Source organism: Phocoena sinus, chromosome 19 (genome assembly GCF_008692025.1).
Source record: "Phocoena sinus isolate mPhoSin1 chromosome 19, mPhoSin1.pri, whole genome shotgun sequence".
NCBI lineage: Eukaryota > Metazoa > Chordata > Mammalia > Artiodactyla > Phocoenidae > Phocoena > Phocoena sinus.
The window spans coordinates 7,649,785-7,673,199 of NC_045781.1; the positions used below are offsets into that span (position 1 = coordinate 7,649,785).

At 49.8% G+C, this 23,415-nt stretch overlaps 2 protein-coding genes across 11 annotated transcripts in view; one reads left to right on the top strand and one right to left on the bottom strand.

Moving 5' to 3' along the window:
* Positions 1-1,229: 1,229 nt before the first annotated feature.
* On the bottom strand, positions 1,230-7,271 carry EMP3 (epithelial membrane protein 3). Of its 2 annotated transcripts, none has more exons than XM_032612398.1 (5): positions 4,836-7,271; positions 3,738-3,830; positions 3,394-3,496; positions 2,373-2,513; positions 1,230-1,505 (listed from the first exon to the last, which is right to left on the bottom strand). In XM_032612398.1, the coding sequence occupies exons 2-5, from the start codon at positions 3,813-3,815 to the stop codon at positions 1,336-1,338; spliced, it is 492 nt and encodes a 163-aa protein (XP_032468289.1). In that variant the 5' UTR covers positions 3,816-3,830; positions 4,836-7,271; the 3' UTR covers positions 1,230-1,335. The 2 variants fall into 2 exon arrangements, with proteins under 2 accessions (XP_032468289.1, XP_032468290.1); XM_032612399.1 differs by having other exon boundaries at positions 1,236-1,505; positions 3,738-3,898; positions 4,836-5,124.
* Positions 3,848-23,415, top strand: part of CCDC114 (coiled-coil domain containing 114) — a 33,009-nt gene continuing 13,441 nt past the window's right edge. The window contains exons 1-4 of one of the 9 annotated variants that reach the window (XM_032612389.1): positions 3,850-3,866; positions 9,074-9,166; positions 10,398-10,497; positions 10,664-10,853. In XM_032612389.1, the coding sequence (XP_032468280.1) occupies positions 9,097-9,166; positions 10,398-10,497; positions 10,664-10,853 (360 nt within the window). In that variant the 5' untranslated portion in view covers positions 3,850-3,866; positions 9,074-9,096. Of the gene's footprint in view, positions 3,867-4,537; positions 4,792-8,377; positions 8,714-9,073; positions 9,167-10,031; positions 10,547-10,663; positions 10,854-23,415 lie in introns of those variants that run through there. The other 8 variants (XM_032612390.1, XM_032612388.1, XM_032612393.1 and 5 more) reach the window with 8 other exon arrangements.

The window sequence follows — 23,415 nt, forward strand, 5'->3', positions numbered from 1 at the left end:
ATTTTGGGTGGGTCCCGTGCAAAGAAAGCTGTAGTCCTAGAGAGAGACTGGGCTTGGAGTTGGTGAAATAGACTGGCTGTGGGTCACAGAAGAGGATCTTAGGGAGGACCTGACTCCTGAGCAGAGCCCTGGTTCCCCAAAAGACTGAGTCTTCTGAACACAGAAGATAGGACAGATCGTTCACTGCACAAAGACACACAGCCAGGAGATGGGTTGGCGTAAAAGCCAGCCTTTCCCTGTCCCACATGTGGGGTTGAGTAAGCCTGGAGAAGAGGGGGTGTCATCTAATTTTTACTAAGGTGTCATATGGATTAGAGGCGGCATTTGGAGAGGGTGGGGGAAGAAGAGGGGTTGGGTTCCAAGAGGGAAATGGAAAAGAGTCTTCTCAGAGGAAGGGTCAGAGGGAGAAAAAAAAGAGACTCAACTGTCCCCAACCGGGGTTCTTGGCCTCCTTAATCAATAGAAATTGATCAGAGGCCAGATAAGAAATTCAGGCAAGGCTTTATTGGGGTTCCTGCTGCAGCAGGGGGGAGAGAGAACAAACAACAGTTTCCCTTGAAGTGGGGTGAGCTGGTCCCTTCTATGGGGTGAGGGTAGGGGTGTGTCCAGTGTTTGGGCCAGAGGAGTGGCTTAGGTGGCTTGCCCACCTCTTCGGTGATGTGTGCAGTGGGCACGCGCAGTACCCTTCTTTTGCTCCTGGTTCTTCAGAAGTGGCAGTTGGGCTTTTTGGTCTCTTCGTATCTTGTTGTCCAGAATTTGCCCCATGTGCACATGCGTGCAGTTAGTCCCTTATAGTTTCTTTGTATTTTGTAGCTGGAGGAAATATTTGTCCAGGTGCAAGCAAGGTAGCAAAGGGTCCCAGGTCCCAGCCTGTCTAACAGCAATCTAGAACAAGACACACAGCCTCGCTAGTTGAGAGAGACCCTTGGCCAAGGAGAGAGGACTGGAAACACAGATTCCTGGTTCTTACCTAGAAGTGCCTGAAGGTCTAGTCTTGGGAGGAATCCTGAGTTTTGAGACCGGAGGGCCCGGGGGCCTCGGGTCTGTGGAAGGGGAAGAAGGGCTGCTGGGACCGCGGGCTCCTGTATCCCAAGTTAGAGAGAGACGGGGGCCTGGAGCTAGACGTTCTGAAGACCAAGCTGCTGCTGATGGGGGCTGTCCCCATTCAGGAAAGATCAGGCACGAGCAGCCTGGGTCCCAGAAGAAGGAAGGAAGGAAGGAGGCAAAGGTAGAACGAGCGGTTAAATGGTTTTATTTTCTGGAGGCGGGGTGGGGGCTTCGGGGTGAGGTGGAGGGGCCGGGAGCCGGCTGGGGAGACGAGGGGACGCGCGGCCCTCACTCCCGCTTCCGCAAGTGGATGTAGATGATGCCGCTGGCCAGGGCGAGGGGGAAGGCCACCCAGGCCAGGGCGAAGCAGTAACCGAAACTGCCCCCTGATGGGCGCTCCGCCAGTATCTCCTCGGCGTGAATGGCGTAGATCAGCGCCCCGGTAAACACCGCCACGCCTGTGGGGAGATGGGAACCACGCGTCACGCAGGACCCGCACAAGAAGACTGCATTTCCCAACAACCCACGGGCCAAAGAAGCCGCGGGAGGGCGAGTGCGCAGCACCGCTGCCTGCTGGGAGTTGTGGTTCGCTCCGCCAGCGCCATGCCTCGGGGCCACTGCAGACTGGCCTTGGGCAATTTAGTTAACTTTTTCGGGCCCCCCTTACTCATCCATTAAATGGGACGAAAGTACCTACTCATCCATCCATCCATTCAAGGAATACTTTTGAGCACCTTTCTACAAGCCAAGCGCACAGATAGTGAATTAATAGAACGAGAGGGAACCTAGAAAGATAATGTTCCCCCAAACTGATGACCATGATTAACTTAGTCCTTTGCACCTGAAGTCAAAAAACTGAAAAGTACATAAAACTCCCTGAAGTGTCTGATACATAGTAGGTCCACAAGAAACAGCAACTGGCTGACATTATAAAACCACTACTATTATGATTCAGAGTTCTCTCCTGGCGTATTAATTAGCTACCTATCCCTGCTGGCACCCCTTCATCCGTGGGATCTAAATTATTTGTCCACACCCCCTTCCCCAGCCCTGGCTCCCTGAAGCCCGAAGTGCCAGTTCCCCCATAACTCAGAGCTGCACACCACAAACCAAGTCACTGAAAACTACAACTCCCCTAAGTCCCCGGGGCAGAGAGGTAGCCAAGGGAGGAAGCTCTGGTGGTCTTTGGGTTGTTGAGAATTGTTTTCATTCATCAGATGTCCATTCTCAGCTCCTCCCCCCCCCCCCCCCCCCCCCCCCCCCCCCCCCGCCACATCCTCACAGGCCTCCTCCCTTCCCTTGAATTCCCAGGGAACAGTGCTCACTGGTGCAAAGCTGGCAGAGGCCAGTGGCATAGAAGAGCCCTCCTCGCCGCATGGTGTAGAGCTGGAACATGAACAGGATGAAGGACAGACAGCAGAGGATGAGGGAAAGCACCATGAGGACCTGTACCGCCTTCAGCCAGCCTGCAATAGGAGACAGAGGTGGAAGTCACAGCAGTCCAGAGTTCCAGCTCCACCTGCTTGCTCGTCATTGCCCCCACCAACCCTTCTTCCATTTAGAGACATACAACCTTAGATACTTAGTAGTATCACTTATATCGACCTCAATTCCTGTAACTTTCCTAAATTCCCTTATCAGTTCTAGAAGCTGTTTGCAGATTCTTTAGGATTTTCTATATAAAGATGTTCACTGGGAATCAAGACATTTTTACTTCTTCCTTTCCCATCTTTATGCCTTTTATTTCTTTTTCTTGCCTTGTTGCTTTGGCTACCTCCAGTACAATGTTGTATAGAAGGAGAGCAAAAATTCTTACTTGCCCTTAGGCAAAAAGCATTTACTCTTTCACCTTGACTTCAAAATTTCTATGCATGCAGCTCTGCCCCTTTAGAACTCAGATGCACCTGGCCCCACTTCTTTAGAACCTTAGAAGGATTCAGCCTCACCTCTTTAGAAATGTAATGTGGTCCGCCCCATTGGAACTTGGAAAGATTGGTCCCAGCCACCCCTTCAGAACACCTGTCTCCTTAGAACTTTGGAAACATAATCATGTCTCCTCAGAATCTTGGGAGTTTTTCCCCCTTTCTTTAAACCTAGAGCATGTGGCCTCCATTCCTTCTGAACCATAGGGAGTGGGGCTTTTAGCCCATCCTCCTTAGAATATGAGCATACTTCCCCCTACCATCCAGATAGATGGGTCATCATACATCAGCTTCTGTCACTCAGCATGGGGACCCAGACCTGCCCACTCAAACCTTGGGGGGTTCCCAATCCTTGGTCCCGGGAGGATACTTGGGGTTACCCCTCCCTTTTGCAGACCAGTTTCCAATGCCCCTCACCCCTCACCATTCTCGCTGACATTACTGCAGGCCCACGTTTTGTTGTCACTGTTCCATGTGCAGTCGTACCAGAGATTCAGGGACTCCTTCCCGGGGAGGGCCCACCAGGACTGGGATGGACAGAGGAACAAGGACAAAGTTAGGGAGACTAGGAAGGGTTAGGAAAAGGGCAAGGTGCCATGGGAAAGCATGGATTTAGTAGGAAAGTGGGGCCGGGGGGAGGCACGTAGGGTGGAGGCAGAGCTCAGAAGGGTGAGTGCTAGGGAAAGGGGGCGGGGCCAGAGTGACTAGCCGAGGGGTGTGGCAGGAGTCTGCAGGAGAGCGGGAGGCTCCTACTCCAAGTAAGCTTACCTTGTCCAGAGTGGCCACGAAAAGCAGGATGAGAATGAGGATGTGAAGGGCAGAGACCACCAGCAGGAGGAGTGACATGGCTGCGCTGGAAGCCTGGATGGGGACGTCAGGAGACCATCACGTCAAGAGGTTGGCACAGGGGCGGGGGACATGTCTGAATTCTGGTGGAGAAGGGGACTGAGTCCAGACTCCCAGGTCTAATGGAAAAGGGGGCTAGGAGCCCCGGACTCCCGGTCTGAGAGAGGAGGAGGCTGGGCTCCAGACTCCTGGGTCTGAAGGAGGAGGGGGCTGGGGGCCCGGGGCCCGGACTCCTGAATTCCCCAGGGCCTGCAGGGGGCCAGGGATGGACTCTCGGGTCGGGAATGAGTAAGACTAGCAATGTGGCCCCCATCTCCTCAGAGCCCTGTCCCTGGGCACCTATGGGCCAGGTTCTGAAAATTCATATTGCCGCCTGTTCAGATTCATCAGAATCTGGAGTCTGCCCCCAGAATCAGGCATACTTGAGTCACCCCACTCCTCTCCTGGGGTGGGGGGAGGAAGGGGGACCCAGTGAGTCATCTGGTCGGTGACTCATCTCGCCCCCTTGCCTCCCAAACACCAGGGAAACCCCAGCCCCTGGCTATGCCCATGAGGTCCGCACCCCACCCTGCTGCCAGACTAGTGTCTACTAGACACCTTGTAGGGAAAGTGGACAAGATCCGTGTTGGGAGTGGGGAGAGGCCCAAGAAGGAGGAGACAGCTTCCCATGACCCTTCAAGTGTCCAGAAAGGGCGGGAGAGGGGTGGGGGGAGGTGGCTGAAGGGTCCCCAGACTCTGCTTGTTCTCACGAGAAGCCCTGACCTCAGGGTCCTCGGGGGGGAGTGGACAGCCACAGGAAAAAAACAGCAGGAAGTTTTCGGGTGGGGAGGCTCTGTTGGGAACCCTCAAACTTTGCCGGGCTCCACCCCTTCCCAAGTCTCCACCCCAAGTGCAAAGAGATCACTTCTTAAATTACAAGGATTTCCAAGCTTCTCCCAAGCTGGGGGGTCTCCTTTCCAAACTGCTGCACACCCAGGTAAAGAAAGAAATCCCAGTCTGAATAACGGATTGGAAACTTACCGAGCGCGGCGGAAAAAGTCAGAGTTGAGTCTGGTCCCTCGCTTGGGCCTCCGTGCCCCGCCCTTCTCCTCCCTCCTTCCACCCTGTAGAGGCCCCCGCCTCTCACTGCCTTCCTCCCTCCCTCCCTCCCTCTCCCCTCTTGCTCTCTCCCTCCTTCTCCCCTCCAATCCCGGAACTCTCTCTCTCTCCCCGTCTCCCTCTCTCCCTCTCTCTCTCCTTCTGCCTCTTGTCTCTCTCGGTCCTGTCCTCACTGTCTGTACCTCCTTCCTCCTCTCTCTCCTCACTCTTCTGGTTTCTCTTTCTCTGCTCCTCTCAATATATACTGACCCTTTTATACCCACCCTCACCACACCCAGCTGAGGTCTGCAGCCAGAGGGAGGGCCCAGGCACTCGGATTCCTCATTCTCTGGGCCCCCACCCACTGCCCCCAGACAGGCATCTTCTGGGGCTCCCTCCTGCGGTTGAGATGATGCGTCCTTGGCAGGAAGGGAACAGAGCTGGGGCCCTCAGGTGGGGCAAGCATCAGGGGTGGGAGGATTTGATTCTCAGGCCTCTGCTCTGGGACTGGTCCTGAGACTGATGTCTGCTTTCCTTGATGGGGCTTAGGAATGAATCCTCAGAGGGATGGGAGACTGAGGGATGAGGCCAGATTCCTGCAGCATGGAGTGAGGTGAGGGCTGGTGGCGTTGGCACCATGGTGGGGGTCAGGGGATGGGAAATGAGGAAGTGTGGAACTCCAGAAGGGGGCAGGAGGTGGAAGTTAAGAACCCAGGGCTACTGTTTCCTGCCCCGGGGGACCTTGACCAATTATTTCAACTCTCTGAGCCTCAGTTTCCTAATCTATGAGGTGGGTACAATACTACTCATAATACTGACAATATACTAATACTGATAATAATTCTGATACTTATTCTAAACGAATAAGGTAATACCAGTACACTAACACACCTAACATGTTTATTCCTCTCCTCATCAAACATTCATTGGACATCTATTATGAACCAGGAGTGAATAATGAAGCAAACAGATGGGAGCCCTGCTGCTCTTATGGAGTTTCCCTTCTAGTTGAGGGAGAGGGACGATAAAGACAAAACATCAGTGAAGAAGATAGATTTCAGATAGTGATAAAGGCTTTGAAGGAAATAAAATAGAGTGACACTGCTAATGATGGGAGGCTACTTTAAAAGGGTGATCTGGCCAGGCCTCTCTGAGGAGGTGACATCTGAGCTGAGACTTGCAGACGGGAGTCATCTGAATGCGGGGCAGGGAGAGGATGGGCACAGACCTTTGAGAACAAGTTCAGGTTGTTTGAGAAGAAGACAGAAGGGCCAGTGTGGCCAGAACATAGGGAACGAGAGAGAGTGGTAGGAAGGGAAATCAAAGAGGGCCCTTGAAGCCTAGAGGAGGAGTTTGGATTTTATTCTAAGTGCAGTTGGAAACCAGTGGAGGGTTTTAAACAGAAGTGCAGTACCGGGGACTTAATGTCAACTATTATCGTTATCATTGTTATTTAATTCTTGGGTTACTGAATTACGGTGGGGGGTGATCACCACTAAGTACCTGGGTCTCTTGGCAGGGTTGGGTGCTTGGTGAAAAATGAGGGACAGGGAACCAGATATCCGGAATATGGAATTAAGAGCTGGAGAACTGAAATCCTGGGTCCCTACAAGGGAAGGGAACTAAACGATGGGATGTCTGGGTATCTGATTGGGCCAGAGCTAGAGGGAGGGAGAATGGCTGGTCATCTGGGCTCCCTGAGGGGGTGAGGGAAGGGCAGTTCAGTGACTGGGTGGGTACTCGGGAGACCTGGAAGCTGGGTATCACTATAGCACAGACTCTATAGAGATACGCTGGCTGGATTCAAATTGAAACTGCTTTACTCATTAGCTGTGACTTGGGGCAAGTTACTAATCTCTTTATGCCACAGTTTCTTTAACTGTAAAATCGAAATAATAGTAGTAAATACATCATGGAGCAGTTCTTAGAGGAGTGCCCGGCACCAAGTGAGCGCTGTTTGTTGTATGTGTTTGTCATACCAGACACTGGGGCCCTGAGTGGATTCAGTACTGGGAGACCCAAGATCAAGGTCTCTAGGATTTGGGGAAGGGGCAAAATCTTGGGTCCGCTGGGTCCCAAGACTACAAAGTTGGGGGTACAAAATGAAGGTCCCTGGGGGTGGGGAATAAAGTAGTTCCAGTTTACATCTTTGAGAAGGACAAGAGACTGGAGGTCTGAAATCAGTTCCCCAGGTAAGTTAGAAAGCCTGGGTCACTGGGGGAAAAATGAGGGACTGAGATCGTATGCTCTTCAAGGAGGCAAGGGGACTGGACCTGGGTCCTGGGAGGAGTCTGGGGACTAGGGTCTAGGGAGATGGAATTTGAGGGGGGGAGGTGGGGAACAGGAGGCTAGGACTCTGAATCAAGCTCCCAGAGCGGAATCAGCGCCAGAGTTGGGCACCCCGTGGGTGTTCGGGCAGGGGGTCCCCCATGCTAGGGCCCTATAGAAGGGGGAGAATCAGGGGACCCGAAGGCGGTGGGGGGGATCTCCCCCTCCTGGGCCTCCAAAGCTACGAGCTGAGCGCCCGCGGGCCGCTTCCTCCCACAGGAAACCGCAGGCATCGGGCACACCCAGCCTGCAGGGAGCGGTGCCTACTGCCAGCCCGCTCTGTAGAGGCCCACGGGGGAAGCCGCCTGTTGTCAAGGGGGCAACAGCCTGCCGTCAACAGGGCGTGCCCTGCGGGGCTAAGGGCGCCGCCATGGGGGCGTGGCCGGAAAGCAGGGATGGCACGGAGCGCCCTAGGCCCCGCCCACTCCCGCCTTTCTAACGCGGCTGTGGGTTTTTGGCTGCCTCTCAGGAGGCCGTTGGCCGCGCATGCGTAGTCAGCCGCTTCGAGGACCTGAGGCGGCGGTGAGCGCTTCTCCCCCCTCACAATTTCCGGCATCGGCACCGCGTGCCTGCTGATGAATCCTCAAAATAACGTGGTCTTAATCAGCTTAAGACACGCATCTCCCACGCCCCGTCCCGAAGGACCTTGGCCCAGTTCCAAAGCCTTTCAGACGTTTCCCTCCCAGCCCTGCCTCCACAGGCTCTTTTAGCTACTGCCTCTCCCTCCTGGAAACACAGCCCAGCCCTCACAACCCTGTGCTCCCCAAATAGACCATCTCGACCATCCTTCCCCAGGATCTCTGAGCCTGAGTGCCTCCGTGTTAGTCGTCCCCCACCCCCGCCACAAGTCTTGGGAATCCGCGCTCTTCCGGCGCCCTCCCACCAGACCCCTCCCGTGTTCTTCCAGCCACGCCCCTTTCAGCCCTCGAAGCCCCACCCCTCACAATGCCCTCAGCCCCGCCCTCTACAGGTTTCCTTCCCCCTCCCCTCTCAAGGCTCCGAAACCCCGGCCTGGACGGGTTTCTGACTCCTTGCTGAGGTTCGCCAGCCCCAACCCTCTTCGGTCCCGGCAGCTCTGCCCTCCCCTGAAGCCCCGCCCCTCAGGCCCACCCAGTCCCTCTCCTCAGAGGCCTTTTCAGTCCCGCCCTTCATAGTCTTCTACAGCTTCGCCCCTCGCAAGGCCTACAGTCCCGCCCCCACAGGTCCCGCCCCTGGCAGGACCCCGAACCCACGCCCATCGCAGCCCTCTAGCCCCGCCCCTCGCAGGGCTCCCCCCTAACTCATCTGCTCATAGCACCCGAGCTCCCCGCAAGTCTCCTCGTGGCCTCCTCGGCCTCTCCTCCCCAGTCTCCCCTCCCACGGCTTTCTTCGGTGGCCTTGGTCCCTCCCCGGCTGCTGTCCTCAGGCCTCATTGGCCCCTCATCTCCCCAGTAACCAGACCACAACAGTGAGCTTGGAGCATCCAGGACATGTCAGGCACTCCAGCCCAGCAGGTAGGGACCAGGCCTCACTCCCCTCAGCCGACGGGGTTGGGGGGATTTCCCCCTCCTCTGTGCCCCCTCCCCAAACAGTCCCGCCTCGGAGATACCGAGAGCCTAGAAGACCCCCCGCCAGAGTCAGAGCCGCGACGCAAGACAGAGAATGTGAGAGGTGGGAGGTCGGGAGAGGCATGGGAAGAGACCCTAGAGGTGTCTCACTCCAACCCACTGGAGAAATTGAGACTCAAAGAAAGGCCAGAGCTAGTTCTGGGGTCACTCTCTTCCAATTCCGAGTCCCTCGCTGTTCGTCGCCCGCCCTCCTCCTATAGCCCTCTCCTGCTCGCCGTCTGAAGGGGTCCTGTGCCACCCCTACAGGAGCCCCACGCTCTTTGGCCAAGATGCCTTTAGGACTCTCTGCTGGGAGCGCTCGTTCCGAGGATGGAAGCGAGGCCTTCCTGGAGGGAACGGGTAATTCGTACATTCTTTATTTCATTCATTCTTTTCCCGGTTTTCCCACGTTTCAGGTCCTGTGCAGCAAGGCACTGGGGACAGGGAGGGACTTCAGGAGCGCCCTCTAGTGGGGAAACGCACAGGCTCCAGAATGGAGGTGGAGCCGGGCAGATGGGCGGGCCAAGCCTGGGGAGTGGAACGGCCGGGAAGACTTACTGCAGAAGTTTGAGCGGGGCCCAGAACTTCTCTCAGGAATTACCAACAGGAGAAGGAAGGGACGAGTGTTTCCGCAGAGAGAACAGCATACGATCAGAGCAAGCTTTCTCAGTCTCCACATTGTTGACCCTTGGGGTCAGATGTCAGATCATTCCTTGCTGTCCGGGGGACTGTCCTGCGTGGTGGAGGATGCTCAGTGCATCCCTGGCCTCTACCCACTTCATGTCAGTAGCACCCCCCAACCTGCCCCCGCACCATACAATCAAAAGTGTCTTTAGACATGGCCATATGTCTTTAAGGGGGCACAATTGCTCCTGGATGAGAACCACTGGGCCGTGAGAGTTGGGGAGCTAGTGGAAGAGACCAGAGGGGTGGGTAGGGTTGGGTTTGTGGGCCCTTGAACACCAGGGTGAAGAGCTGGGACTTTGTCCTGGAGATGCTGGCGCGCCAGGGAGGCCTGTGACAGCTCTAGGTATAGAAAGACCCTCTGGAGCTGTGAGGGGAGGCCAGGAGGTTAGGGAGGAGGCTGGGGTGATGGGGTGACGGTCCAGAAAGGGGAGGATGAGGCCTGAGCCAGGGGGATGGGCTGAGAGCGAGGAGGCGGGAGGTGGGGCTGAGGAAGGCTGGGCAGTGGGCTGAAGGGGAGGGAGGGAACAGCAATGGTGCCCTGGGGGTCTTGGCACCTGTCCTCAGCTTTCCCAAGTTCCAGGTCCTGTGCTTCTGGTCCCTGAGGACTGTGAGTCCTCCCAGGAGTGCCCTCTAGTGGGGAAACATGTGTGCCCAAGCCCCGGGTAGGAGTGGGTTTAGGGGAAAAATGCGAAGGTCGGCTTGGGGTACAGGAAGTGTGAAGGGATGAGGAAGCTTGAGGGATACAGGAACTGAGGTGCAGCCCTAGAGTGGTGTTGGGAACTGGGTCTGCAGTTCAGGTGAAGTTTGTGAGACCCTCAGGGAGCCAGAATTCCTAGGTGCTGGGGAGGGAGGGGCTGGAACCTGGATTCCTATGGAGTCCCTCCCTGGCCTGGTCCCACCTCAGTGGATTGGGAGCTGAGCAGACTGCAGCGGCAATGCAAAGTGATGGAGGGTGAAAGGCGAGCCTACAGCAAGGAGGTCCACCAGCGCATCAACAAGCAACTGTGAGCCGAGCACCTGGGGCCCTGGAGCTGGGGCGGGGCTGTTGAGGAGGTGGGTGCTGGCCTCCTCCTGGGGCTGACGGGGGAGGGAAGGCCCAGTGTGTCTGGACTTTAGTGAGGCCGAGCTCTGCCCCTTTCTGGCTTCCCCTCCACTTCCCTGCCTGGGCAGTGAGGAGATTCAGCGCCTGGAAGGGGTGCGGAACAAGCTGCAGGTCCAGATCAGCATTGCCCAGAGCCAGGTCACGCGGCAGCAGGACAGCAAGAGGCTGGAAAACATGGGTCACCTGCTCAAGTGCCGGGTCCGGGCGCAGGCTGAGGTCAAGGAGCTGCAGGAGCAGACCAGAGCCCTGGACAGGCAGGTGGGTTCTGAGACCAGACTTGGTGGATCTTACTTAGGAGCATGTGTCATAACCTCTTTGAGCCTTACCTTCCTCATCTGAAAAATGGGGTTATTGAAAGCATCTCCCTGGGGGAGTTGTGTTCAGGCTCCGGTAGGAATATGAGTATTTAGTGCTTAGCACAGCCCCACACCTTCAAAAAAGGTGGTTAAGGGGGAAAGATTCACCTTCTGGAGTCAGTGAAACCTGCATTAGAATCCTGGTCCTGGCATATCAGCGCTGTGTGACCATGGGCAAGTCTTCACCTCTCTGGGCTGTAGTTTCTTCATCTGCAAAAAGAGGATGTGGGTAACTCAGCAGAGTCTAGACAGATTTTTTTTTTTTTTCCTGGCTGTGCCGTGTGGTATGCGGGACCTTAGTTCCCTGACCGGAGATCGAACCCGTGCCCCCTGCAGTGGAAGCACGGAGTCCTAACCACTGGACCACCAGGGAATTCCCTAGACAGATTTTTCCTATTTGCTTCAAGACCTTGTTATTTGGCCCTGCAAACAATGTGACTTTTCTAGGCCAGTGTTCTTTTCAGTTTTTAGGACCACAACTCATTGTGACACAGTTCATAAACACACAGATACAGTCCTTTTTGCCACTTCAAGTGACATATTCACAAGGTCCAGGGATTTAGATGTGGACATCTGGGCAGGAGGGTGAGGGGCATTTTTCTGTCTACTACATGTTCTGTAGTTTTATTACATTTGACTTTCAATCAGTCCGTTTGTCCAGCTCTCAGTATCACCCTGAGCTGCCTTTTGGAAGCTGAATTCTGTCTGATTTACACACCTCAAAATTTTGGCTGTTTCATGGTAGTACATGTGTGTAGTGTGTTGGCTGCCGGAGCTGGCTTTCCTTAGTCTTTCATGGGAACTCACCAGAGACAGGTCCAACCGGGATGATCTTATTATCTTGACTCCATGGATTCCTTTGCCCTAAGAAACTTGATTATGGAGAACTGTAGGTCAGGTGGATCCTCTGAATATAGCTCTGTAAAGTTCCTCATGAGTTCAAGAAAGGATGTAGTTGTCTGGTGATAGTCATTCATTCAACAAATATTTGTTGAATGCCTACTAAGTGCCAGGTACTGTTCTAGGTGTTGAAGACACAGTAGTCAACAAAACAGACAGGAGTCTGCTCTCATGTGGTTTACATTCTACTGGGGAGATAGACAATAAGTCAAATAAAAGCCAAAGAAAGGGACTTCCCTGGTGGTGCAGTGGTTGAGAGTCTGCCTGCCGATGCAGGGGACACGGGTTCGTGCCCCGGTCCGGGAGGATCCCATATGCCGCGGAGCGGCTGGGCCCGTGAGCCATGGCCGCTGAGCCTGCGCGTCCGGAGCCTGTGCTCTGCAACGGGAGAGGCCACAACAGTGAGAGGCCTGTGTACCGCAAAAAAAAAAAAAAAGGAATCCTCCTGCCAATGCAGGGGACTTGGGTTCAAGCCCTGGTCTGGGAAGATCCCACATGCCACAGAGCAGCTAAGCCCGTGCGCCACGACTACTGAGCACGCATGCTGCAACTATTGAAGCCCGCACACTAGAGCCCATGCTCTGCAGCAAGAGCGGCCACTGCAATGAGAAGCCCGCGCACCGCAACGAAGAGTAGCCCCCACTCGCTACAACTAAAGAAACTCTGTGCGCAGCAACGAAGACCCAACGCAGCCAAAAAAAACCCCCAAAAAACTGAAGAAAGAATTTGTTCCAAAGAAATCACCCAGAATCTTGCACAGAGAGACAAAAAGATGAGAAACGTGGAAGGGTGGTCAAGACAATTGCAGATCTAGTGAGAAGGTTTAACAGTTGTCTAATAAAAGTTTCAGAAGAACAGAAAGAGAACGGGACAGAGGTAATGTGTGACAGGATAATATCTGAGAACTTTCCAGAAACAATGAAAGAGTGAATCCACAGATTCAAGGATGCCTTAGAGTCCAAAACAGGATGAACAAAAAAGCCATGCTTATGCAGGACATACGGAAATTTCCAAAATATACAAGCAGCCAGAAAACTTTTAAAAGGCATTACTTTCAAAGGAGCCACAGTTAGACTGACAACTGATTTCTCAAAAGAAACATTGGAAGTCAGATTGTGTCATTGTAACTTCAACGTACTAAGAGGCAAGGTATTTTAACAATGTATTTTAACAAGGTATTCTTAACAAGGTATTTTAACAATGTGGCTGGATACAAAATTAATATTTCCATGTGTTAGCAATAGCTATTAGAAAATAGAAGAAGAAAAGACAAATTTATAATAGTCAAAAGAAGTACCTAGGAAGGCATCTAACAAAAGTGTGCAAGACCTCGATAGAGTAAATTGTAAAAGTTTATTGAGGGATAATCAAGAAGAATTTAATGTAGAAATATACCATATTCATGGATTGGAAGAGTTAGTGTTGTAAAATGTCAGATCTCCAAATTGATTTATAGAATCAATGTAATCTCTACAAAACACTAAAAGTTTTTATTTATTTTATTTATTTATTTATTATTTTCCTTCTTGCGGTACACGGGCCTCTCACTGTTGTGGCCTCTCCCGTTGCGGAGCACAGGCTCCGGACGCGCAGGCTCAGCGGCCATGGCTCACGGGCCCAGCCGCTCCGCGGCACGTGGGATCTTCCCGGACCGGGGCACGAACCCAAGTCCCCTGCATCGGCAGGCGGACTCTCAACCACTGCGCCACCAGGGAAGCCCTAAAAGTTTTTATTTTTAATGGATGGAATTGATAAAGAGATTCTAAGGTTTATAGAGAAGTGCAGTGGACAAGATGACTAAAATTTACTTAAAAGAAGAACAATGTGGAAGGATTTGCTCTATCAATTATCAAGATTTATTAAAAAGGTCTTATGGGACTTCCCTGGCGGTCCAGTGATTAAGACTCCATGCTCCCAATGCAGGGGGCACGGGTTCGATCCCTGGTTGGGGGACTAAGATCCCACATGCCGCATGATGCGACATAAATAAATAAATCTCTTATAATTGATGCAGGGCTAATCAAGTGGGATAATGGGACAGAATAGAGAGACTGGGCTGAGACCTATGCATATGTGGACACTTGATATTTGACTTCAAGAAATGGGAAAAGGAGGATTCTAATAATGGTGCTGTGAAAATTGGATATCCATACTGTAAGATGAAACCAGACACTTACCTCTCACTGTCCCCAAAACTAATTCCAGATGGATCAAAGGTCTAAATGTGTGAAAGTGCAGAACATTTCTTAAGGTACAGAAATCTCTACTTTTAAAGGAAAAGATTGATACATTCCATGACTTTAAAATTAGTAACTCCTGTTCACCAAAAGAACCATAGAGCGTGCAAACTAAGTCACAGTACTGAAGGTTATTTGTAAGACATAGCTGACAAAGAACCTAGCGTCAAGGACATATAAGGATCTCTTACAAATCATTAAAGAGTCAGCTCAATTTAAAAACAGTCAAAGGAAGGCTTCCCAGGTGGCACAGTGGTTAAGAATCCTCCTACCAATGCAGGGGACGCGGGTTTGAGCCCTGGTCCAGGAAGATCCCACATGCTGCAGAGCAACTAAGCGTGCGAGCCACAACTACTGAAGCCCGCGTGCCACAGCTACTGAAGCCCACCCACCTAGAGCCTGTGCTCTTCAACGAAGAGTAACCCCCGCTCACCGCAACTAGAGAAAGTACAGCAACAAAGACCCAATGCAGCCAAAAATAAATAAATTAATTTAAAAAATAAAAAAATTAAAGAAATAAAAACAGTCGAAGGACTTGAGTGGGCACATCACCAAGTAAGAAATTCAGATGTCCAATGAATGGAAGAATTATTACTCATCAGTATTCAGAGAAAGGCAAATGAAAGCCATAAGGAGGTATCATTACACACTCACCAGATTTTCAAAAATTAGTGTCCAAAAATACCAAGTGCTGGGGAAAGAAGGAACGGTGAGAACCCTTATGAAGTGTTGGTTGCTAAGACCCCACCAGTTGGTGGGAGTCTAAATTGTCATGAGTATCCTGAAAAGGTTTTTTCCCCCCATTATCTATTAAATTTGAAGAGAGACATACCCTGCGATCTGGGGTTGCATCTACTCCGCATGGACGGTCACCAGAAGCAGTCTTGGGCTCTACCTGACCATCACACTCACAGGATCCAATAGGCTGTCACTTGGCACCAGGTTCACTTAACTCTGTAGAAGGAAAGAGGACAAGAAACAACAGCATCTTTGCACAACAGCATCCAGTACATCTTCCTTGAGCGTCCAGGGGCTGCTTCTCAGCATGTTCAGTTGGATGATACTGTACGGGTGGGTGTTGCTCGCCCTGGCATAGGGAAGTTTTATATACAACATGAGCCACCTCTTGTAACAGATCATCAGGGCAGCTTCTAAGACCCCACAAGGAACATATTCCATTGTAAGAAACACCCCACAGAGAAACCAGTTTTCTATTCAGTCCTGGTCATGTAGGCCTTTGGGGTCTCTGAGTCCACTCATAATCCTTCCAATCTGATATCGTTCACCAATCAGGGGCCATTTTTGTAATCAGCATTGTTGCCTGGGAACACAGCTGGCGTTCCGTATTTACATTAGCCCAGTATGTTTCCATGGAAACGGTGTTAGAAGGAAGTAAACCAAAGTCATTTCCCAGTAGAAAATGGTTTAGATTTGTCAGTAACCCATCCTCCCACCCAACAATTCCACTTCTGAGTCTATACTGTGGAACCAGGACTCATGAAAACAATGTTGATAGATGCATTATTCATATCATCTAGCTCCAAATTGGAAATAACCCAAATGTTCATGAATATTTGAATGAATAAATAAATTGTAGTATATTCTCTTTTTGAAAAATATTTTCGCTGAGCCGGGTCTTAGTTGCAGCATGCAGGATCTTTTTTTAGTTGTGGCGTGCGGACTTCTTAGTTGCAGCATTCAGACTCTTAGTCGTGGCATGCGGACTCTTAGTTGCGGCATGCATGCGGGATCTAGCTCCCTCACCAGGGATCAAACCTGGGCTCCCGCATTAGGAGCCCGGAGTCCTACCACTGGACCACCATGGAAGTCCCATGTAGTATATTCTTATAATGACATAGTATACAACAATAAAAAATTACAATTAAATGTTTGTGGATGAATCTCACAAACATTTGAAGGAAGCAAGGCATAAAATAGACAGCATTATTTCATTTACATAAAATTCAAAACCGGGCCAAGCCAAACTTTTGTTTAGGGGGTTTATACCTGGGTGATAAAACTATAAAGAATTTCACTTAAGGAAGTAGGGCAAACAGATTAATGACTCCCCGAAGATGTCCATGTCATCATCTCTGGACCCCGTGACGACTGCAGATTTTGAGTTGGGTAGGTTATGCTGGATTATCTGAATGGGCCCAATTTACTCACAAGGGTCCTTATAAGAGAGAGACAGGAAGGTCAGGGTCAGAGGAGACGATGTGATTATGGAGAGAGGAGATGTAACAACAGAAGCAGAGGTTGGAGTGGCCGTAAGCCAAGGAATCCAACCTCTAGAAACTGGAAAAGGCAAGGAATGAATTCTCCACTGGAACCTTCAGGAGAAATACAGCCCAGCTGACGCCTTGATTTTTAACCCAGTAAGACTGATTTCCAACTTCTGATCTCCAGAACTGTAAGATAATAAATTTGTTTTGTTTTAAGGCAGTAAATTTGTGGTATTTTGTTACAGCAGCAGTGGAAACTAACACAGACAGGAGAGTGGTACCTCTGTGGAGGGGAATATGGTAATGATTAGATTGCAGTGCTGTCAGTATTCTAGTTCTTGACCTGGGTGGTGGTTCAAGGATGTTCACTTTTAAAATATATAATAAACTGTACATATGTGATCTATGCACTTTTCTGTGTACAATAACATTTTTTAAGGAAAAAAAGATGTTACCCATCATAGACGTAAATGTAAAACCTAAAACTATAAAACTTCTAGAAAGAAGTGTAGGAGAAAATCTTTGTGAGCTTGGGTTAGGCAAAGATTTCTTAGATGCAACACCAAAAGCATGATCCATAAAAGGAAAAACTGATAAATTGGATTTCATAAAATTTTTAAACTTCTCCTCCTTAAAAGGGTCTGTTCAGAGAATGAAAAGACAAGTCCTACATGGGGAGAAAATATTTGCAAAGCCTGTACCTGACAAAGAACTTATATCCAGAATATATTAAGTACTTTTAAACTCAATAAGAAAACAGACGACCTAATAGGAAAAATGGGCAAAAAGACTTGAACACACACTTCACCAAATATATATAACGTGGAAGCAAGCACGTAGAAATATTAGTCATTAGGGGAATGCAAATTAAAATCACAAGCTACTTCTACACACTTATTAGAATGGCTAAAATTTAAAAGACTGACCTTACCAACTGTTGGTGAGGATGTGGAGAAACTGGAACGTTCACACCCTGCTGGTGGGAATGTAAATGGGACAACCACTTTGGAAAATAGTTTGGCAGTTTTTAAAGAATCAAACGTCCACTAAACGTATGATTCAGCCATTTCCACTCCTAAGTATTTACCCTAGGAAAAAGAAAGCACATGTTCCTACAGCAACTTGTACGTGAATGTTCATAACAGTTTTATTGGTAAAATTCAAAACAGAAACAACCCAAATGTCCACCAACAGGTGAATGGATAAACAAATTGTGGTACATCCATACAGTGGAATACTACTCAGCAGTCAAAAGGAATGGGCTAGGGTAGGGCTTCCCTGGTGGTGTAGTGGTTAAGAATCCGCCTGCCAGGACAGGGGACACGGGTTTGAGCCCTGGTCCGGGAAGATCTCACATGCTGCGGAGCAACTAAGCCCGTGCACCACAACTACTGGGCCTGCATTCTAGAGCCCATGAGCCACAACTGCTGAGCCCACGTGCCACAACTACTGAAGTCCGCGCGCCTAGAGCCCGTGCTCCACAGCAAGAGAAGCCACCGCAATGAGAAGCCCGTGCACCTCAACAAAGAGTAGCCCTTGCTCGCCACAACTAGAGAAAGCCCGTGTGCAGCAACGGAGACCCAACGCAGCCAAAAATAAATAAATAAAATAAATTTAAAGAAAAAAAAAGGAATGGGCTATTGATATACCCAAAGACTTAGATGAATCTCAAAATAATTGTTATGAGTGAAAGAAGCTAAACTCCTCCCCTCAAAAAAAGAGTATATACTATGTGATCCCATTAAGCTAAAACTCTAGAGGGCTTCCCTGGTGGCTCAGTGGTTGAGAGTCCGCCTGCCGATGCAGGGGACAACGGGTTCGTGCCCCAGTCCGGGAAGATCCCACATGCCGCGGAGCGGCTAGGCCCGTGAGCCATGGCCGCTGAGCCTGTGCGTCCGGAGCCTGTGCTCCGCAACGGGAGAAGCTACAACAGTGAGAGGCCCGCATACTGCAAAAAAATAAAAAAATAAAAGTTAAAAAAATAAAATAAAACTCTAGGAAATGCAAACTGGCCTAACTGGGTTACTGCATGGGAGTGGGGAGCTGCAGGAAGGAAGTGGCAGGGGGAATGACAAAGAGGAAACTTTGGGGGTGATTGGTATGTTCACTCCTTCGATTATGTCAAACTTACCAAATTGTCTGCTTTAAATATGTGCAGCTTTATTGTGTGTCATTTATACCTCAACAAAGCTGAGAAAAAATTTCCTACCTCACATCATCTGAAAACATCAAGTCTAGTTAGATTAGGTACTTAAATGTAAAGAGCAAAATTTGAATACTTTTAAAAATTGAAGGAGAGTGTTTTCTAATCTTGGGAAGAATTTCTTGAACTACCTATGTTATTGACTCGGATCCTTGGACTCTTTTTTTTCCCCCAACACTGCACAAGCTTTTTCAGTGGCCAAATATTGGAATCTTCATTTTTTATTTATTTATTTTTTAAACTGCATATTATCTGTTTGCTTTTTTGTTTAAGCTGTGCCACGCGGCTTGCGGGATCTTAGTTCCCCAACCAAAGATTGAACCCAGGCCACGGCAGTGAAAGTACCGAGTCCTAACCACTGGACCGCCAGGGAATTCCCAAGACTGGACCCTTTAATCGATAGAAATTGATAAGAGGCCAGACCAGGAATTCTGGTCTGGGATGAGGGAGCGAAAACAAGTAACAGGTTCCCTTGCTTGCTCCCCAAAGCGTGGGGTGAACTTGTTCCTTAAATGGGGTGAGGGTAGGGTGAATGGGTAGGTTGGGCAGGAGGCGAAGCTTAGGCGGTCTGCCCACCCCCTTGATGGTGCTGTGTGCGGGCATCAAGAGCTGTACCCTGCTTTTGCTCCCAGCACCTCAGAAGTGGCAGTTGGTTTGTGGCCATTTTTTGTCTTATTGTTCATAATTGCCCCACTGATTGCACGTGCATGCAGTTATTTTTTTTTTTTTTTTTTTTTTTTTTTTTTTTTTGCGGTACGCGGGCCTCTCCTGTTGCGGAGCACAGGCTCCGGACGCGCAGGCTCAGCGGCCATGACTCACGGGCCCGGCCGCTCCGCGGCATGTGGGATCTTCCCGGACCGGGCCACGAACCCGCGTCCCCTGCGTCGGCAGGCAGACTCTCAACCACTGCGCCACCAGGGAAGCCCCCATGCAGTTATTTTTAGTCTCTTATAGTTTCTTTGTATTCTGTTGCTGGAGGAGACGTTTGTCCAGGTCCAAGTACAAGCACTCCAGTAAAGGGTCCCGGGTCCCAGCCTATCTCACCTAAACTTTCTTTGTTCCTGGAGCCCTTAATTTCTTAGTAAATTTTTTAGCCCCCAAAGAAACATCTAACAGGGGTGTGCTGGGAAACCAGCAATTAGCGGGGGAAAGCACCCTGATATGTAGCATTTTCTTTTTAAAAAAATTTTATATTAGAGTATAGTTGATTTACAATGAGCATTTTCTGATTTTCATAACATCAACGTTCTCATCTAGGCTGAGGTGAACATACCCTATCATGACCCCCAGTGAGTCACACCCTTATAGAATCCCCTCCCCTTCAGTGGCAGCAGAACTTGTGACGGCAGAATTTGGCACAGGTGATGGGTTGTCCCTCCCTTGATGAGGTTATGCTATTTATTTATTTATAATTTTTTGGCTGTGTTGGGTCTTGTTGCTGCACATGGGCTTTCTCTAGTTGCGGCGAGCGGGAGCTACTCTTTGTTGCGGTCCGCAGGCTTCTCACTGCAGGGGCTTCTCGTTGCGGAGCACGGGCTCTAGGCGCGTGGGCATCAGTAGGTGTGGCACGCGGGCTCAGTAGTTGTGGCTCACGGGCTCTAGAGCGCAGGCTCAGTAGTTGTGGTGCACGGGTTTAGTTGCTCCGCGGCATGTGGGATCTTCCTGGACCCGGGCTCGAACCTGTGTCCCCTGCACTGGCAGGCAGATTCTTAACCACTGCACCACCAGGGAAGCCCGGTTATGCTATTTAATACTGCACCATAGTAGACTGAAGAAGCTGCCATGCTGTGGAGAGGGCCACATGGCAGGAAACATCTGGGGGCTCCTAGGAGCTGAGGGCCTCAGTCCTGCAACCACAAGGAACTGAATTCTGCCATCAACCACGTGATGAGTCCTGGATGAGACCGTGGCCCTGGTGACCCCTTGATTGCAGCTTTGTGAGTCCTGAGCAGAGGTTCCAGCTGAGCTGTGTCACGTTCCTGACCCGTGGAAACTTCAAGATAATAAATGGGTGTTGTTTTAAGCCACAGGGTTTGTGGTACAGTTGGCCCTCCATATCTACGGGTTCTGTATATGTGGATTCAACAAACCAAGGATGGGAAATATTTTTAAAAAAAAGAAATTCCAGAAATTTCCAAAAGGTTAAACTTGAATTTTGGGGGCCAGCAACTATTTACATAGCAGTTACACTGTATTTACAACTACTTACATAATATTTACATTGTATTAGGTATTATAAGTAATCTAGCCATGATTTAAAGTATACAGGAGGTTGTGTGTAGGTTATGTGCAAATACTATGCCATTTTATATAAGGGACTTGAGCATTTTTTTTTTTTTTTTTTTTTTTTTTTTTTTTTGCGGTACGCGGGCCTCTCACTGCTGTGGCCTCTCCCGTTGCAGAGAACAGGCTCTGGACGCGCATGCTCAGCGACCATGGCTTACGGGCCCAGCCGCTCCGCGGCATGTGGGATCTTCCCGCACCGGGGTACGAACCCGTGTCCCCTGCATCGGCAGGCGGACTCTCAACCACTGCGCCACCAGGGAAGCCCGACTTGAGCATTTTTGGATTTTGGTATCTGAGGGGAGTCCTGGAACTAATCCCCTGTGGATACTGAAGGGCGACTGTAATTTTTCTGCAGAAATGGAAAACAAATATAATGGTCAATTTCAAACTACCAACAATTTAACTCATGTAATTCCTGAAAATGTAACCATCAGCTCTCAAGAGCTGTCCAAGAGGGCCCCAGTATTGCACTGCTAACAGCTCTATTATAGCAGTTTGGACCAAACAACCCAATAAATGTTTGCATCCTAACAACCTAGAAACCATTTGGAAAAATAATATACATAAATTGAAAAAAATTGTGTTTCGTTTTTAAAAACCTCAATTACCTGTGGCACGTTTGTGCCTATTGGCCACTTTGCAACTTTTCAGATCTTGGAGTCAGAGTGGACTCACCACTCTCTTTCCACCCTGATTTCTGTGCAGTACTTGCTTTTTTTTTTAACTGAAAATTTTACTGGGGTAATCGTACATTCACCTGTGGTTTGAAGAAATAATACAGAGAGAGTCCTTGTACGCTTTGCTTAGTTTCCTCCAATGGTACCGTTTTGGGGTATTTGATTTTTATCACAGCAACTGCTAAAAACTCAGTTTCAGAAAGATGTGACATTGGATTTCCCTAGTGGTTCAGTGGGTAAAACTCTGCACTCCCAATGCAGGGGGGCTGGGTTCGATCCCTGGTCGGGGAACTAGATCCCACAACGCATGCTGCAACTAAGAGTCCGCATCTCGCAACTAGAAACATACCACAGTGAAGATCCCGCGTGCTGAAACTGACCCGGGGCAGCCTAAATAAATATTAAGAAAAAAAAAGAAAGAAAGATGTGACATTGGACTTCCCTGGTGGTCCAGTGGTTATAACTCTGCGCCTCCACTGCAAGGGACACTGGTTCAATCCTTGGTCGGGGAACTAAAATCCCATATGCTATGTGGCGTGGTTAAAAAAAACCCCAAAAAACAAAACAACAACAAAGAAAGATGGGACATCATCAAAAGGAATGTAGCACCGTCTCATGTTGAACCTGGGAACTACCTTGAGCTCCAGGTTCATGTGGCATCTGACCAATGTCAATGTGTCTCCCTCAAATTTTAAAATATCCCCGTGGTTGCCCCTTTGACTTTGCCGCAATGCTCTGGGGTGCCTTGGCGCACGTATTCATTTCTTTGCGTGGCTTATACTACAGAAATTTATTGTCACACAGTTCTGGAGGCCAGAAGTCCAAAATCATGATGTCGGCAGGGTTGGTTCCTTTTAAGGGCTGTGAGAATCTGTTCTGTGCATCTTGCCTAGCTTCTGGTGGTTTGCTGGCAATCTTTGGCATTCCTTTGTGTGTAGAAGCATCATTCCAATCTCTGCGTTCATCTTTTTTTCTTTTAAAAAATGTTGAATACAATTTTAAAGGTTATACTCAATTTGCAGTTATTACAAAATATTGGCTATATCCCCCGTGTTGTACAATACATCCTTATAGCCTATTTCACACCCAATCCTTTGTACCCCCCACTCCCCACCCCTATATTACCTCTCCCCCTGCACTGGTGACCACTAGTTTGTTCTCTATATCTGTGAGTCTGCTTCTTTTTGTTATTTTCACTAGTTTGTTATAGTTTTAAGATTCCACATCTGCCTTCACCTTCATCTGGCATTCTCCCTGTTGGCATGTCTGTTCAAATTTCCCCTTTTTTATAAAGACGCCAGTCGTGTAGAATTAGGGCCCAACCCAGTGACCTCATTTTAACTTGATTACTTCTGTAAAAACCCTGTCTCCAAATAAGGTCACATTCTGAGGTTCTGGGGATTAGCACTTCAACATATGGATTTACAGGGGACTCAGTTCAACCCATAGGGCTGCACAAATCGGGAAACACAGTATCAAGCGATTCATTTATTCATTTAGTCTGCATGTTTTGTTGCATGCCAACTCTTTGTCAAGCACAGAAAAGCTAAAAATCCGCCCTCGTGGAGTTTCCAATCTAGTTGGGAAGACAGCATACCCCAAACAAGTCAAGATGAATACGGGAATGAGAAGGGCAGGTTGGAAGTTGGTTTCAGGCATCAGGGCTTATCTTCCCCTCCTCTTGGTATAAACCGGGATTCTTGGCCTTCCCCAGTCAATAGAAATTGATTGGGCTTCCCTGGTGGCACAGTGGTTGAGAGTCCGCCTGCCGATGCAGGGGACGCGGGTTCGTGCCCCGGTCCGGGAAGATCCCACGTGCGCGGAGCGGCTGGGCCCGTGAGCCATGGCCGCTGAGCCTGCGCGTCTGGAGCCTGTGCTCCGCAACGGGAGAGGCCACAACGGTGAGAGGCCCGCGTACCGCAAAAAAATAAAATAA